At 42.6% G+C, this 18,143-nt stretch overlaps 2 protein-coding genes across 4 annotated transcripts in view; one reads left to right on the forward strand and one right to left on the reverse strand.

Annotated features, from left to right (window-relative positions):
* Window positions 1-37: 37 nt before the first annotated feature.
* LOC115110637 (phosphoinositide 3-kinase regulatory subunit 5-like) lies at window positions 38-12,389 on the reverse strand. Of its 3 annotated transcripts, none has more exons than XM_029636459.2 (18): window positions 12,237-12,389; window positions 9,488-9,597; window positions 8,330-8,430; window positions 7,778-7,846; window positions 7,495-7,633; window positions 7,083-7,152; window positions 6,775-6,952; window positions 6,330-6,498; window positions 6,039-6,107; window positions 5,080-5,909; window positions 4,770-4,895; window positions 4,535-4,663; window positions 3,387-3,480; window positions 3,153-3,229; window positions 2,974-3,067; window positions 2,693-2,775; window positions 945-1,057; window positions 38-828 (listed from the first exon to the last, which is right to left on the reverse strand). In XM_029636459.2, exons 1-18 carry the CDS (start codon window positions 12,263-12,265, stop codon window positions 678-680), a joined length of 2,631 nt encoding a protein of 876 aa, XP_029492319.1. In that variant the 5' UTR covers window positions 12,266-12,389; the 3' UTR covers window positions 38-677. The 3 variants fall into 3 exon arrangements, with proteins under 3 accessions (XP_029492319.1, XP_029492317.1, XP_064862686.1); XM_029636457.2 differs by having other exon boundaries at window positions 945-1,060; XM_065006614.1 differs by lacking the exon at window positions 12,237-12,389 and adding an exon at window positions 11,539-11,561 and having other exon boundaries at window positions 945-1,060.
* A 2,760-nt stretch (window positions 12,390-15,149) lies between these two features.
* The window catches only part of ntn1b (netrin 1b), an 87,656-nt gene continuing 84,662 nt past the window's right edge, over window positions 15,150-18,143 (forward strand). Inside the window, 4 exon segments of the mRNA XM_065006615.1 lie at window positions 15,150-15,427; window positions 15,743-16,448; window positions 16,451-16,648; window positions 16,651-16,785. Of these exon segments, the coding sequence (XP_064862687.1) occupies window positions 15,773-16,448; window positions 16,451-16,648; window positions 16,651-16,785 (1,009 nt within the window). The 5' untranslated portion in view covers window positions 15,150-15,427; window positions 15,743-15,772.

Raw genomic sequence — 18,143 nt, forward strand, 5'->3', positions numbered from 1 at the left:
ATTATTGCTTAGCTGAAATAAATTCAACAGTGTGGAATCCCGTTAAATATGTTTTCTTTATTTCAATAAATATATGTATTTATTCATGTTATACACTTGTCAATGAGAACTGAGGAGTCCTCAGGGTCATTCATAGTTGAAAACTGAAATGTTGACATTATAGCATAGAGAACATTTCAATGAATGAATATTCAGGCATGATAAGAATGACAGAAAATGTACAGTGCACTGCTAGCAATGCACATGGAAGCCCATGGGGACTGTACAATATCTTGAGTGAAACACATTTTCTCACAGCACCACAACAGTAAAATCCCCTTTGTCTAGTCTAGACGTCCTCACACAAGTACAATGCATCACAAGGCATCCACTCAAGGTTGTCAAAAAATAAAACAGGAGAAACGATCATGCAGCCAAAATATTTTTGACTGAGTTGACTATTACAGTACACAGAACACCAGATGTGCAAAACAATACAACTTCCTCTGTAGCTCAGTTGGTAGAGCATGGCACTTGTAACACCAGGGTAGTGGGTTTGATTCCAGGGACCATACATAACTGTATGTTGCTTTGGATAAAAGCTTCATGCTAAATGGAAAACATTATTATCAGAACATCATGTGGGTGTTCATGTCTGAGTGGTTTAGGAGAGGAACGTTGTAGCCTAGTCCAGTGGTTTATGACGGTTGAGAGCCACAGAAGGAGGTGATGGGTAGGCAGAGCAGGGAGCAGAAGGAGGGGTGCAGTGGCTGGACCTGACCAGGCTGGCTCCTGTGAGACCTCCAGTCAGAACTGCTGCCTGGTTTACAGCACAACGACACCTCACACCTACACACAACAGAATAATTATTGGGTCAGCAACATGTCATGTAAAATCATTCTGTAATATACTGTATATTGGCAGCACATGATCAGGCCTGTGGTTGGTTTAATTGATACTGTACCTGATGACGCTTTGGATGATCTTCTTCTCATCCTGGTCCAGACACACAGGGAAGGTGATCCCACTGCCACCACTCACCTGGACCTTGTCCACCTTCACCTCTGACCTGGAGATCTGCTGAGGGGAGAGGTCAAGGATGCAAGGGACACGAGTTAGTCAAGGTAAGCCACTACACATGACTGTTCATGACAATTTCCATGAACTGTGCTGTTTGGACAATTCTCAGCAACAAAGTCATCAAATTAAGATCCTATATCTGTAATTTCATGCAATTCTACAAATTGTGCCATGTGGTGGAGAGAAAAATTGCCAGTTTTAGATCTAATTTCCTGTAATTCTACACCTTTCCCCATAGGATGGGGAAACATTTTTGTAATTTTCTTAATCGAATTTCCTGCATTTCTACACATCTTGCCATGAATTATGCCATGTTAATATGATATCTGAGTCAGAGTGACTAACAATATCAATGTGGCCAATGGGTAAAGGGTCGGAATTCGACAATGATTACTACAAGTTGCTGGCTAGACGATTGAGTGACTGTTAGTGACTGATAGACAGTACTAAGAGAAAACTCTCCGGACCGCAGACGGTCTCCGGAGGTTCCAGACCGCGGACCGTCTCAGGAGGTTCCAGACCGCGGACCGTCTCCGGAGGTTCCAGACCGCGGACCGTCTCCGGAGGTTCCAGACTGTGAAATGTCGCCGTACGCTCTGGACTGGGACTTGTCGCCGAAAGCTCTGGGACTTGTCGCCGAAAGCTCTGGGACCTGTCGCCGAAAGCTCTGGGACCTGTCGCCGAAAGCTCTGGACTGGGACCTGTCGCCGGAAGCTCTGGACTGGGAACTGTCGCCGGAAGCTCTGGACTGGGAACTGTCGCCGGAAGCTCTGAACTGGGAACTGTCGCCGGAAGCTCTGGACTGGGAACTGTCGCCGGAAGCTCTGGACTGTGGAGCCGCACTGGAGGCCTGATGCGTGGGACCGGTACAGGTGGCACCAGGCTGATGACACGCACCTCAGGGCGAGTGCGGGGAGGAGGCACAGGACGTACTGGATTGTGGAGGCGCACTGTCTAGGTGTAGAGAGTAGAGCTGGCACAACCTGTCCTGGTAACTCTGGGTCTTCCTTTCCTGTGGCGGTCCTCATGAGAGCCAGTTTCATCATAGCACTTGATGGTTTTTGCGACTGCACTTTAAGAAACGTTTAAAATTCTTGAAATGTTCCGCATTGACTGACCTTCATGTCTTAAAGTATTGATGGACTGTAGTTTCTTTTCGCTTGTTTGAGCTGTTCTTGCCATAATATGGACTTGGTATTTTACCATTATGAAATATATTTTGATTTGTTTAACACTTTTTTGGTTACTACATGATTTCATGTGTTATTTCATAGTTTTGATGTCTTCATTATTATTCTACAATGTAGAAAATAGTAAACACAAAGAAAAACCCTTGAATGAGTAGGTGTGTCCAAACGTTTGACTGGTACTGTATATATATATATATATATATATATATATATATAGAAGATAGCCCTATTTGGTATATATATATATATATATATATATAAATAGCCTATTTGGTATATATATATATATATATATATATATATATAATATATATATATATATATATATATATATATTTATATATTGTTTTTGTGGGTTGGGGGCCCCCAGGCGGCCGCGGGGCCCTAAGCGGTTGCTTATGTCTCTTCTGCCCAGGTGTCAAGCAATGTGTCTCTATTTCACCTGATTGTAGTTTTTCTTGGATTTGGAGCTCTGTATCTTCAACACCTCTGTCATTGTCAAGTGAAGACTCTCCATTTTAGAATCTAGATACAAACACATTATCTTGAGTAGTTCATGTCATATTTTCTAACAACTGCACAGGAACTACCAAGATTAAAATAACATTTCATGGGAGTTATGTCAAGAGAAAAATATGACTAAATATGTGTAAAATATTACATCTATTTTTGTATTCATCTTTCTCAATTCATCTTCTTCAAAGCTTGCGGTAAGCCACATACCTAGCTGCTGAGGTCTCTTGCAGGCTTTCCTCAAGTTTATTGAGGTGCAAACCATGTCTGTTTCTGTCCGTTGACTCCTCCCACTTACAAAAACCTAAAATAGAATGATGGAAGGGTTGGAAAATAATGTCTCTCAAGTAATTTTGTAATTGTGTTTTTGAAAAAGTGCTAAATAATACCTTGTTATAAACAATATATAGTGCTAATGGCAGGGCCTCACGATCTCCATCAATCCCAAACCTTTTGCTAGCTGCACCTGTAACACAGAGGCAGTCAGGGGAGCTGACACACATATAGATTCTAGAATAAAACACAGGCATGTTTTGTTAAATAACCTTTGCGAGTGGTGTGTGTGTTTTTGTGCAAGTGCATAAGTGTGCCTATGCGTGCGTGTTCGAGGTGGGCATACTCACCCATGGCCTTGACGGCTCGTGTCCCTGCTGTGTGTCCAAGCTCCAAGGAATGGATAAACACCTCTCTTCTCTTCTCTCCCCCAGCCAGGGTCAGCTATGTCACACATAATTGAAAGTACTTTGAATGGCATGCACGTGTTTGTGTGAAAAACATCAGTCATGTGGACTCAATCATCCATTTACTGGTGTAGACAGATATGCCTGTATAGAATTTCCTTGTATCCTACAATCAGAATACAGTTCTGAATCTGAATACAGTTTTGAAATACAGTACCAGTCAAAAGTTTGGACACACCTACTCATTCAAGGGTTTTTCTTTATTTTTGCTATTTCATACATTGTAGAATAATAGTGAAGACATCAAAACTATGAAATAACACATATGGAATCATGTAGTAACCAAAATGTAATGGTCTGGGTGTAGCTGGTGCAGAGGAGTCAGGCGCAGGACAGCAGAGATGAGTAACACAAGTAACTTTACTCAAATATTCCAATAATGTCGTAATACCGAGCCCACAATAACGGACCGAACATACTTAAAACAATCACGCACAAAACCGATGGTAACTCTGGGTCTTCCTTTCCTGTGGTGGTTCTCATGAGAGCCAGTTTCATCATAGCACTTGATGGTTTTTGCGACTGCTCTTGAAGAAACTTTCAAAGTTCTTGAAATTTTCTGCAATGACTGACCTTAAGCTCTTGCCATAATATGTGCTTGGTATTTTAACAAATAGGGCTATCTTCTGTATACCACCCCTACCTTGTCACGACACAACTGATTGGCTCAAACACATTAAGGAAAGTAATTCCACAAATTAAGTTTTAAATAGGCACACCTGTTAATTGAAAAGTATTCCAGGTGACTACCTCATGAAGCTGATTGAGAGAATGCCAAGAGTGTGCAAGGCTGTCATTAAGGCAAAGGGTGGCTATTTTGAAGAATCTCAAATATAAAACATTTGTAGATTTGTTTAACACTTTTTTGGTTACTACATGACTCCATATGGGTTATTTCATAGTTTTGATGTCTTCACTATTATTCTACAATGTAGAAAATAGTAAAAATAAAGAAAAACCGTTGGATGAGTAGGTGTGTCCAAACGTTTGACTGGTACTGTATGTATTCGTTAAAGTAGGACCGGGCTCACCTCAGCCTGGTAGAGTTGTAACAGAACAGGCTGTGCTGCATTTCGACAGTAATACAGCACCAGGTCTGCCAGGAGGAGAACGCGCTCAGAGGAGCTGCTATCTGAGTCACAATCCACTTTAGAAGTTGTCTGGGAAATTACATTCATATAGAAATACAATCCCCAGTTAGGATAATTAAAGGGCACATGATGGTCTGTTTGAAAAGGAACCCAGGTGAAGTTGTAATTGTGGTACCTGGCACAGGACATCAGAGGACAGGCTGAGGAGACTGAGCACGCTCTGTTTGTACCAGGGGTCAGTCATGCCTATCAACTGGGCGATGTCAGTGGTGCTGTCCTCAAGTATAACTGCATTTGACTTCTGGATGTGACAGCCAAGATAAGATAAGTTGTACAATGTTAGGGTTAGGAAGAGATTATAAGCTCTCATTGTCATATCTAATGGCACTTCATAATGTTTTAGTCTTCTGTACACAACTATGAAGTCAGCTGTAGATAATGCTCTTGTCCTCTTCTGGAAGAATCAAGGAGCTGGGTATTCTCACCGTAGATGTTGGGCATTTCAGTAGACTCCCTAGGTGCCCCTCAGGCACTATGGACACTCCTCCTGGACCTCCCAGGTTCCCTCTCTTCACAGGGACAAAGTAGAACTGCAGCCTGTAGGCCCTGGTGAGGCGAGGACACCTGCTCTCCCTCTGCTGTAGGTCAGTGTAGGCCCTGGCCAGCCTCCCTGCCTCCCGGTCCCCCCCAAACACTACCACCCTGACCAGGGTGGACATCTCCACCCCATCCCCCTCCTCACAACTCAGAATGGGCCTCTTCCGGACACACACGTGGTGACTCTGGGGAAACGGTCCATCTGAGGTGGGGGCAGGCACCCCTGAACTGCGGGGCAGGCGGGGCAGGCGGACCTGTCTAGGCAATGACTTGGAGCGCTTGAACAGTGCCCCAGATGGGCCGTCTCTAATGACATCACCACGGGAGCCCATGCTCTGTGCGCGTCGGCAGAGGGAGGAGCTGCGTTGGGACTTGAAGAGCATGGAGAAACGCTGGCTGAGGTGGACTTTTGACTTTGGTCTCCTCCTGGTCTCTGGTTGACCGTCATCTGTCTCCAAGTCCTCGCTGAAGTCACTGTCCACCCCAGAAGACTCAGACAGGGTGGAGGGCACAGACAAGCTGGAGGACAGGGAGTAGCTGGAGAACATAGAGTCTTTGGAGCAGATGGACACAGTGGAGATCCGGTGGTCTGTGTATCGGTTCTTTATTGTTTCCTCCTCTGTTTCCTCATCTTCATCATCCTCCTCTCCCTTGTCTGTGGGAAGGTTAAAGACTGGGAGCTGGTCCAGCTCACTCTGAAGAAGGTCATTTAAAATGTCTGAACGAATACACAGAATTACATCATTAACAGTCCACAGGCACAAAGGCTATACAGATTTTACAGTATGGTGTTGAAATATACTGTCTTGAATATGGAGAAAGAAGCAATGGGAAAAAAGCTCATTACCGAAGTTGTCCTTATCCCAGGAGTACATGTGACATTTGGCTAAGGGCAGCGTCAGTGTACGGACATTTCCTAATAATAAGAGAAAGATCCAAGACTAATCAGATCAAGTATGATCAAGCATTGTATGTGACACTGTGAGTTTCTCAGAGTCATTACTCATTTGACTTCCTCATCTGTCTATCTCTAATCATCTCCAGTCCGTCCTGTTTGCCCAAAGTAGACCAGCTTATCTGTTCCGGGAACACCTCAGATGGTGAGATTATGATGAAGCATGTCGTAAAGTTCTCTCACCAGGGCTTGTATGGCAGTCTGGAGGGGGTATGCCAATGCTCTCCACCAGCCCCTTTAGGCTCTGCAATAGACTCTCTCTGGCTGCGTCTGGGTCCTGTGTAGAGGCTGCTGTCTCCAGGGCCTCTGTTACTGCAGTCACAAGCTGCTCCAGAACCTCTGCCCCTTTTGACTGTTTGACAAATACACATATTGTATAACCTGTTTGCTAGCAGTATATGTATGATACAGATTATCTGCAGTAGTGTTGGTGCACCATGCATAATGCATATATGCATAAATCCAAAATGAACAACCAAAAATACGTTAAACTATGGAGCTCGAAAATGGTGAATGTAAAACTGTAATTTATGAGTACAGATAATCATATAGAAATGCCTATGCGACAGTAGGTGAAGTAACTGAACTGTGAAAACATCATTTAGGAATCACATATAATAGGACATACCTGCAGTGCATGATGCAGTATCTGGAGGGGGTACTTGGTCCCCAGGGCAGCCTGGAAGGCATGTTTGATCAGGGTGATGGAGGTGTCCCTCTGTGAGTGACAGACACCACTCAGCTGCTCAGAGACAGACAGGAGCTCGGGAGGGACATCCTCACCTGGGCTCATTAACAATACCGTCCTAATACAGTCACACACACAAGTTATGATCACACACACACAACAAAGAGGAGAACAGTGGTTTGTGTTTAAATGTTTCAAGTTGGGGCGATGTTGAATGATTTAATCACGGATGGTCTGTGTTGACGTACATAGTTTTGGAGTGATTGGTGGTGGTGGTCAAGCCCTGTTCTTCTCTCAATAGTCTTTGAAATGAGATACCTGGTGGAAATACAGTATAAGTGATGGTTTTGTTTGTATTGCATTGTTTAAACCAGGGCTCTCCAACTCTGTTCCTGGAGAACTATCCTCCTGTAGGTTTTCGATCCAACCCCAGTTTTAACTAGCCTGATTCAGTTTATCAACCAGCTAATTGTTAGAATCAGGTGTGCTAGATTAGGGTTGGAGCGAAAACCTACAGGATGGTAGGGTTGGAGAGCCCTGGTTTAAACAATAGTGCCACCATGTGGAAGAAAATGGAACATGAATCAGGACAGTGACAAGTGACAGATGAGATGAGACCCATACCAACAGGAAGGCTGTATAGAGTCAAGGGTTCAATACCTGGTGCCCTGAGCTCCTGCTGGATGAGGGAGAGCAGGTGTAGGCTGGCGCTGCAGCAGGGCTCCGGCCAGGACAGGAAACAGTGGAACACCTCACAGGCCTCCTGCAGCACCCCAGAGTCAGGGGAGAAGTGCGGGGTCTGAAACAGAGGAGAGATATTTACTGGATCATCGGAGAACTACGCTACATTGGACTGGTCTGAGACTGTCCACACGTGGGTTTCTGGTCATGGTTGGTGATGATGAGTTTCTGTGGTGTGGCGGTCTACTGTATCTGGGCTCACCTGCAGAAGAGTAGAAGAGAACAGGAGAGCCAGTGGGACCACCAGCTCATCCTGGGACTGCTCTAGAACCTACAGAATATAGAATTACATTACAGCTCCATTACAGCTACGGTACATTACAGTTACATTACAGCTCCATTACAGTTACATTACAGCTCCATTACAGTTACATTACAGCTCCATTACAGCTACGGTACATTACAGTTACATTACAGCTCCATTACAGTTACATTACAGCTCCATTACAGTTACATTACAGCTCCATTACAGTTACATTACAGTTACATTACAGCTCCATTACAGTTACATTACAGCTCCATTACAGTTACATTACAGTTACATTACAGCTCCATTACAGTTACATTACAGCTCCATTACAGTTACATTACAGCTCCATTACAGTTACATTACAGCTCCATTACAGCTCCATTACAGCTACATTACAGTTACATTACTGCTACATTACAGCTCCATTACAGTTACATTACTGCTACATTACAGCTACAGTAAATTACACAGATGTAGAACAGTTCATTACATGGAGAGCCATACCTCCCGTGTTTTCCTCAGAATCTGCTGCAGTAGGATGATGAAGTTTTGTGGATCTCGCTTCACTAGTTCCTCTAAACTCCAGCGGTTTATGCACAGGCCAGCTAAACACACAGACAAACACACGATGTAGGACAAATATACTTTCTTACTTCCCCTTTCAGTAGGAATGGTGGTCAAATCCAAACAATCATACTGTGTACATAAAATTGACACTGTGCTGTCCATATTTAATACGAGTTTATTTAAGTGGGTGTGGACAAATGTAAAGTACTTATATCGCATTATAAACTGGGTGGTTCCAGCCCTGAATGCTGATTGGCTGACAGCCGTGGTATATGAGATCGTATACCATGGGTATGACAAAACACTTATTTTTACTGTTCTAATTACGTTGTCCGCTGGGGCGGCAGCGTAGCCTAGTGGTTAGAGCGTTGGACTAGTAACCGAGAGGTTGCAAGTTCAAACCCCCGAGCTGACAAGGTCGTTCGGCCCCTGAACAGGCAGTTAACCCACTGTTCCTAGGCCGCCATTGAAAATAAGAATTTGTTCTTAACTGACTTGCCTAGTTAAATAAAGGTAAAATAAAAAAATAATAATAGCAATAAGGCACCTTGGGGGTTTGTGGTATATGGCCAATATAGCAGGTATATTGTAGTATCCAGGCACTCTGCGATGTGTTGTACGTAAGAACAGCCCTTGGCCATATACCACACACCCTTGTGCTTGATTGTCACTCTGGAGTGCTGTGTTACAGCCTGATGCTTCATATACCATTTGTTCTTTTGAGTCATTTAGGCCCTAGAAATTCCCTATAAATTATCTCAATTTCCTATTTGACATGTGAGCTGTCCTCACCCCCTCCTCCCCCATGTGTCACCTCTTTCATTTCCCCTTTGACTCATGGCGAAACTAGATGACCCAACATTTTAACACTGTTTCACAACAATGGGAGTATTTTTTATGAATGAAAACACACATGATTGACTGCATAACCGATGTACTACATTCATTAACATTCAGATATGAAAGTGGTGAAATTTCACACTGATTAATCATATCCGGATATTACATTTGGATTTTGAGATGATTGAACTTCCTTCTTAAGAGATGTGCTTTTCAAAGACCATTAGATCAGTAAATCTAAGTGATGAGGCTTACCATTCCAGGGCTGTGTGTTGGGAGAGCTGTGGCCCAGGCCATAAAGGCACCTGTCCAGGGCGTGGTGGATACGGTCCTCTGTGCACGAGGTGTGCTCCATCTTAGATCTCCTGCAAAAGCATCACAGGATTTTCATTAGTTGAACAACATTGCCGTTTTTTTCTTAATTACTTAATTACTTGCAACCACAAGTGTTTGATCTGTGGATGGCTAAAAGCTGTAATAAATAAATGGTGATGGAGAAGTCTATCAGAAAAGAACACTTCCATGTTTCAGCAGTGTGAACTCCCCTGGCTCTTTGTTAATCCACAGACTGATGATCAGATTGGGCATATATTAAATAAGAGCCTTAGGCCCAGAGTAAAGCTGCTGTGACCTCCCACACAGACCTGGGTCCCCATGGGGCCCTATATTTAACCTGGAGGGTCTCTTTCATGTGTGCAGACAGGAAGATGTCATTGTGAAGTACAGCTGGGGTCCAAAGGCAGCCCTGCCACTGTTGCCATGCAACAGGGACTGAGATGTCAATAGGAAACTGAGGGCCACCTGTGGCAGAACAAACAGGAAAAGAGCCTCCCTATTATGACTACTTGGAACGTGACTAAGGAAGCACTCCGAGGGTCAAGTTCATACCCTACATGAGATGAGGAGATATTTAGATGTAATGGCAGTTCAAGATCACTCTGAAACTTTATATCATTTCAGCCAGTAGTTTTGAAAGTGATGCTCACGAGCCAAAACGAGTCCCTGTTTTTTGTGTACTATGTCATCCAATTGTGTACGGCATCATCTATTTCGTGTGATGTTAGGAATTGTGCAATTTGTATGATGCAGTATTATACAAATGTAGCAATTTGTGTGATATGTTACAAATCCAATTTGTGCAATATGTTACATATTTGTTGTGCTGAAGATCCCGGAAGTGTATCTTTAAGGCAGGAATGTGATGACATGGAATAATAAAATTACATTGCCCTACTCACTGAAACCTTTCCTGTGCACACGTACCATATTTACAGTTCTGTTGTGTGAACTTGATGGTAACTTTTCACGTATGCTACATGACCAAAAGTATGTGGACACCTGCTCATCGAACATCTCATTCCAAAATCATGGGCATTAATATAGAGTTGGTCCCCATATGCTGCTATAACAGCCTCCACTCTTCTGTGAAGGCTTTCCACTAGACATTGGAACATTGCTGCGGGGACTTTCTTCAATTCAGCCACAAGAGCATTAATGAGGTCAGGCACTGATATTGGGCGATTAGGGCCTGGCATGCAGCCAGAATTTCAATTCATCCCAAAGATGTTTGATGAGGTTGAGGTCAGGGCTCTGTGCAGGCCAGTCAAGTTCTTCCACACCGATCTCGACAAACCATTTCTGTATGGACCTCACTTTGTGCATGGGGGAAATGTCATGCTTCCCCAAACTGTTGCCACAAAGTTGGAAGCAAAGAATCATCTAGAATGTAATTATATGCTGTAGTATTAAGATTTCCCTTCACTGGAACTAAGGGGCCTAGCCTGAACCAAGAAAAACAGCCCCAGACCATTATTCCTCCTCCACCAAACGTTACAGTTTGCACTGTGCATTAGGGCAGGTAATGCCATCTCCTGCCATCCGCCAAGCCAGATTAGTCCGTCGGACTGCCAGATGGTGAAGCATGATTCATAATGCCAGAGAACGTGTTTCCACTGCTCCAGAGTCCAATGGCAGCGAGCTTTACACCACTCCAGCCGACGCTTGGCATTACGCATGGTGATCTTAGGCTTGTTTGCGGCTGCTCGGCCATGGAAACCCATTTCTTGAAGCTCCCGACGAACACGTTGCTTCTAGAGGCAGTTTGGAACTCAGTAGTGAGTGTTTCAACCGAGGACAGATGATTTTTACATGCTACGGGCTTCAGCACTCAACGGTCCCATTCTATGAGCTTGTGTGGCTTACCACTTAGCGGCTGGGCCGTTGTTGCTCCTAGACGTTTCCACTTCACAATAACAACCCTTACAGTTGACCGGGGGCAGCTCTAGCTGGGCAGAAATTTGACTAACCTACTTGTTGGAAAGGTGGCATCTTCTGACGGTGCCACATTGAAAGTCTCTGAGCTCTTCCGTAAGGTCCTTCTACTGACAATTTTCTACTTGACATTACTGTACTGGCTAGAATTCCAACCTCAGCAGAGGAAGCAGGTGTCACCCTGTGACACTGTTCCTGTGATCCATGGTGCCGGCCGGAGGACTCCCACATAACACAGGGACAACAACACTGTACTGGGAGCAACAATAACTGAGTGTGTTGGAGTACATGAAGCAACACCACAACGATCATTTTGTGACTTGGTTAAGACTGTTGTTGACAGATTCTGTGGATGATATGTTGAAAGAGGAACAGGAAACGAAGGCTTTAGCAACACTTTGCTTTTGCAGCAACGTTTTTTGGAAGTTTTAGACATTTCACACCTCTGAAAAATGGGCCCATTTTCTAAGAAATCTAAGCGACTGATCTTGGTTTGCACCAGAGGTGAGATCAGTGTTATTGTTGGGTACAGAGGGTAGCAACACTGCACACACACTCAACTACAGCTTAAACTCAAAACTTGAGTCTCAATTATTTTCCTTTCCCAAGTCTTGAGTCAAGACATACACCATCAAGTTCTTACACAATGTCTAAATTATTCTAGGAGAAAGGACCTGTTGACATTTCATCAAAGCAGTAGACCAGACACTGACTGAAGATTGTTAAATCTTACCTGCAGCTGTCCTGAAGGGTATGTGTCATTCAGTAGTGCTTTATATCCCAGCAATTTTTTCCATCCAGCTGTGGCTCACCAGTGGAAGGGACACGAATACAGTGACCACATCCTTCACTGTGTGTGCTGCCACAGCCCAACGAAAATAGATGATCCAAATTCAAAGTCAAGTGAGCATGTGTAGCTAAACAGAACTGAATGAAAGTCATGTTGAGGAGGTAGTTGGCATTGTGGTGGTATGAGGGCAGGGCATTTCAAATTAATTTAGCTCATTTAACATATTGTCAAGAGATTGACAGCTTGTCAAAGTAATTAAGTAGGCCTGCTTCTATCTAAGTATCGGACAGATTATAATGTCTGAAAAATGGCATAACATTAACAACTTCTGGTCAACTGAAACTGTAAAACATCTTTGAAGCCTTAAAGTTAGACCCAGCGACACGACATATGAAGTAGATGCAGAAAATTAACAGCATAGTGGGTGTCCACAAGATAGCACAGCCACAAAATCAAAATGGTCTATCTCTTAAAAATTCATGAAAACAAACATTTGCTTTTTGGTCTTAATTTAAGGTTAGGGTAAGGTATAACAGCAGTGTGGTTAAGGTTAGGTTAACGTTATGGTAAGGTTTAAAATACGATTGTATAGGACATGATATAGATGTCCTATATAGGACATGTTTTAGCCATAATTTTAATTTTGTGGCTGTGGTAACTAGTGATGACCAGCAGTGTGTCAATTTCCGCAACAACTAAGAGTGTTAAAGTGCGAGGCTCAATTGCTCTGCTGTTTTGGTGCCCTGGGCTAATAAGCTATGAGCAGCGTGAAGTGAACCCTTGTACATGCGCTGTGTGTGACTGTGTGAGAGTAAAGTCTTGCATCTCGCTCCTCTCAATATTTTAACTAGATGGGATACCGCTTTGCCAGATTTGACTTCTTATGGCAGGCTAGGAGAACTTACGCAGAAGGTTAGGATAATTCACGTATCAGGTTAGGATAATTATGTTAAGGTTAGGAAAAGGGTAAGGTTAGCTAAAAAAAAAAGTATTTGATCAAAGTTGTATTCCTTCTAGCCATGACCAGGTCTTCAACCTCAGGAGGCTGAAGAAATTTGGCTTGTCACCAAAAGCACTCACAAACTTCTACAGATGTACAATCGAGAGCATCCTGTATCACCGCCTGGTACGGCAACTGCTCCGCCCACAACCGTAAGGCTCTCCAGAGGGTAGTGAGGTCTGCACAATGCATCACCGGGGGCAAACTACCTGCCCTCCAGGACACCTACACCACCCGATGTCACAGGAAGGCCATAAAGATAATCAAGGACAACAACCACCCGAGCCACTGCCTGTTCACCCCGCTATCACCCAGAAGGCGAGGTCAGTACAGGTGCATCAAAGCTGGGACCGAGAGACTGAAAAACAGCTTCTATCTCAAGTCCATCAGACTGTTAAACAGCCACCACTAACATTGAGTGGCTTCTGCCAACACACTGACTCAACTCTAGCCACTTTAATAATGGGAATTGATGGGAAATGATGTAAAATATATCACTAGCCACTTTAAACAATGCTACCTAATATAATGTTTACATACCCTACATTATTCATCTCATATGTATATGTATATACTGTACTCCAATCATCTACTGCATCCTTATGTAATACATGTATCACTAGCCACTTTAACGATGCCACTTTGTTTACATACTCATCTCATATGTATATACTGCACTCAATACCATCTACTGTATCTGCCTATGCCGCTCTGTACCATCACTCATTCATATATCTTTATGTACATATACTTTATCCCCTTACACTTGTGTCTATAAGGTAGTAGTTTTGGAATTGTTAGCTAGATTACTTGTTGGTTATTACTGCATTGTCGGAACTAGAAGCACAAGCATTTCGCTACATTCGCACTAACATCTGCTAACCATGTGTATGTGACAAATACAATTTGATTTGATTTGATTGGATTTGACCACGTATCTGAAAAAAATTGCCACACAAATTACACTTTTTCAATATGGGAAATGTGTGGAACATTTAAAGGGATGTGACATTGGTTTGCTTTTGGCACATTCTTTTCCATTTTCCCAATCAAGCGTTTACTGAGCTTCAGAGGAGCCAACAAACGCGGACAGTCAGCAGTAATGTCTCAAGGATAGATTACTATGAATTCCTTTATCGTAACAGTACTTCCCGCCACAGCACGATGTCGCTGCTTGCGTATAATTTACTGAAGTTTGGCGGGACTTCTATCGTTACATTTCACCACGTATGCTACAGAAGTACTTCAATAATACGGTTAAGGCTGAGATGAAACCTGTTGTATTGGCACTTTTGAGAGATTCGATGTAGACTTGTTTTGGTATTATTATTTATCAGTTATACCTGCATCTGCTATCCTGTTGTGGCACAGTTGGTAACTTGAGAAGAACACTGAAGTTGTCTAAAACTTGTAATTTTACCTTTATTTAATTAGGCAAGTCTGTAAAGAACTAATTCTTATTTTCAGTGACGGACTAGGAACAGTGTGAACTCTTGTTTAGAATGACAGATTTTTACCTTGTCAGATCGGAGGTTTGATCTTGCAACCTTCCGGTTACTAGTCCAACGATGTTTACCAGGCTACCTTTACTAGGCTACCTGCCGCCGCTGCAATTGGACCTGCCAGCTGTGTGATCTTTGAATAATTTAAATAATAAGAAACAAATTCGTAATATCATTGTTGTTTTAATAATATGATGTAATAAGCTGAATACAAACATATTTCAAATACATTTGAGTTGAGGTATATTTTATAATTTATTGTTACACACCAGTGGATGTCGTTGTTCTTCTTTTAGCTCTGCGAGCATCTCCGTAAATGACCTCAAGCTCTGCTGGATAACAGGGTCTCACTTCTCAGTTCAAACAGTGAGAGCGTCAGAAAGGGAATGGGACAGACAAGAGACAGAGGTAGACAGAGGTGTGACTGAGTGGAAGACAGAGTCAGGGAAGCTAATAGCGAGCTGGTCCTTCCAATGTATGTCTAGAATCCCAGAAAAGGCAAACTAGCGGTAGATTTTCGTGCGTAAAAAAGAGAGTAGGCTGCCCTCTATATTCTTAAGTTTTACAACACTTCTCTTCCAGGCTGAACAGTTATTCGGAGGTAGTGTCCTCTGTGGAGTTTTCTTTGTCTCGTAAGATGATTTCATTCACATACATGTGCATGACTGTTTGTGTTTCATCTGTTTATGTGTGGAGAACAAAACACAGAAATGTACATAGGCTATTGATTTAAAATTAACATGTATGAATGGTATTCTGCTTGTTTGTCTTCACCATGGATAATTTCAGATGTAGGCTAAATAGCATTTATATATAGAGGGTCACATATATATATAGATATATATTATAGGCTATTCATTTTTTAATGCATGATATGATAATGTTCCTCTAAATCTATGTAACAAACATCTTAAATATGTCTCTCTTTTTCTACGACTACATTTCAGCGCAAGTGACACTAAAGAGCACGGATTACAATGATAAAGATTTCAGAGGTTTGGGTCACCTCGGTGGCCATTTCTCTGGTGGTTAAGGGGGCTCTTGGAGGTTATGGGATGAGTATGTTTGCTGCCCAGTCGTCCCCTCCAGACCCATGCTATGATGAGAACGGCAACCCCCGGAGGTGCATCCCCGATTTCGTGAACTCTGCTTTCGGGAAGGACGTGCGCGTCTCCAGCACCTGTGGAACCCCGGCCTCAAGGTACTGCGCCGTGACCGAGAAGGGTGAGGAGAGGACTAGGGATTGCCACACCTGCGATTCAGGGGACCCAAAGAAGACTCATCCACCTGCGTATTTAACTGATCTCAACAACCCTCATAACCTCACCTGCTGGCAGTCAGAAAACTATGTCCAGTATCCTCAGAACGTCACGCTCACTTTGTCTTTGGGTAAAACATTTGAGGTCACCTATGTGAGCTTGCAGTTCTGTTCACCCCGACCCGAATCTATGGCTATCTTTAAGTCCATGGACTATGGCAAATCCTGGGTTCCTTTCCAATTATACTCTACCCAGTGTAAGAAGATGTATAACAAGCAGAATAAGGCGGCAATTACCAAGCAGAACGAACAAGAGGCGATTTGCACAGACTCTCACACGGACATGCACCCGCTGACAGGTGGGCTCATTGCGTTCAGCACCTTGGATGGCAGACCTCGGCGCACGACTTCGACAACTCTCCGGTGCTGCAGGACTGGGTGACAGCCACCGACATCAAGGTGGCGTTCAGCCGACTGCACACGTTTGGGGATGAGAACGAGGACGACTCGGAGCTGGCTAGAGATTCCTACTTTTACGCAGTATCAGACCTGCAGGTTGGCGGGCGGTGCAAGTGCAACGGCCACGCTTCAAAGTGCGTAAAGATAGGGAAGGAAACCTGGTATGCGAGTGCAAGCACAACACCGCGGGGCCGGAGTGTGACAGGTGCAAACCTTTCCATTATGACCGTCCTTGGCAGCGCGCAACCGCAAGAGAGGCAAACGAATGTGTTGGTAAGTCAACTATTGTTGGTAAGTCAACTATTTACCCTTGTAACCCAGAGCTTTGCGCTATAACGTATTTCTTCTAGAGATTTAAATGTCCTTTCTAAATTGCAAGACTCATAATGATCTAAAGTATTTTGTGTGATTGCGCAGGTTTATTATTATGCCTAGAAAAACGCATTTTACGCATAGTCTAATGCAGACCTGATTTGTTCATTATTCAGTTCTTAAATTCAAATTCAATTTAAGCATCTCACATTGATCCAATATGAATTAGGCTTTGTAAACCACCGATTGTTTTGGCTAATTCGTTTTTTTAAATCGTTTAATTGTGTCAAATAAAACTAATCCACCATGCATTCGTAAATTACACCAGTAAATTCATTACCCTGTTCAAATATGCCCTATCTGATAACGATTCAAAATGGGAAAACCACAGTAATTGTGAGGAGGGGAATTAATGAAGGTATATCAACCAATTTGAAAAAGTCAGCATAATGTATAGCAAATGTTGTCGCTAATAACCAACTTATTGTGTTAATGTAAAAAAAATGGATTTAGTTGAAAATTATTTAATTGAATGATTTGAATGTAATAAAGTGAGGGCTGGTCCGTGTTCCAAACTTTGTTTTTATCACCCAAACCACCATAAAAAATGGAATGGCATAGTCAGTTTAATTTACTAACAATTACCCACATAAAACCAAACGCTGATTAGCTACACATTGCAATGATTTATGCAAAACGTAAATCAAAACCAAAATACATATTTTTAGGAAAAATATATATGTATGTGTTGGCCTAATTACATTTTGTTTTATGATACAATATTTACACTTATATCAAAATGCATTGTAATACTCATCAACGTTGACTAGCCTTGGATTAATGAACATTTAAATCACTGAATTAATGAACTTCACCCTCCTTTAAAAATAATGGACAATTTTCAATTCATGAATTGAATAGTATTTCATCTCATGAATTGAATGAGTTGACACCAACCATGATAATGACATATTTGTACTGTTTAGAACAACACATCATAGATGTTTGTTTGAAGTATGTAACCACATAAATCATTGGAGAGTAAAATTGTTAGATATTGATATCAACAAATGGAAATCCCCCCCCAAAAAAAAAACAACAACAACCTAACAAGTAAATATAAATACATTTATAAACATGTAATCTTGGCATACTATCCATTTTGGAGGACATGAAAAACAGATGATTACTGTTTAGTCTAAATGCTTTAACTAGGTTTATATTTTACTCTCAGAAATAATCCCTGAAAGAAAAGGCAGGAAGTTATGTCTCCAAAGGAAGTACGGGTGCCCAAGTGCGTAATTGCATTTTGAGCAGCG

The sequence above is a fragment of the Oncorhynchus nerka genome, linkage group LG21 (assembly GCF_034236695.1).
Source record: "Oncorhynchus nerka isolate Pitt River linkage group LG21, Oner_Uvic_2.0, whole genome shotgun sequence".
Classification (NCBI taxonomy): domain Eukaryota; kingdom Metazoa; phylum Chordata; class Actinopteri; order Salmoniformes; family Salmonidae; genus Oncorhynchus; species Oncorhynchus nerka.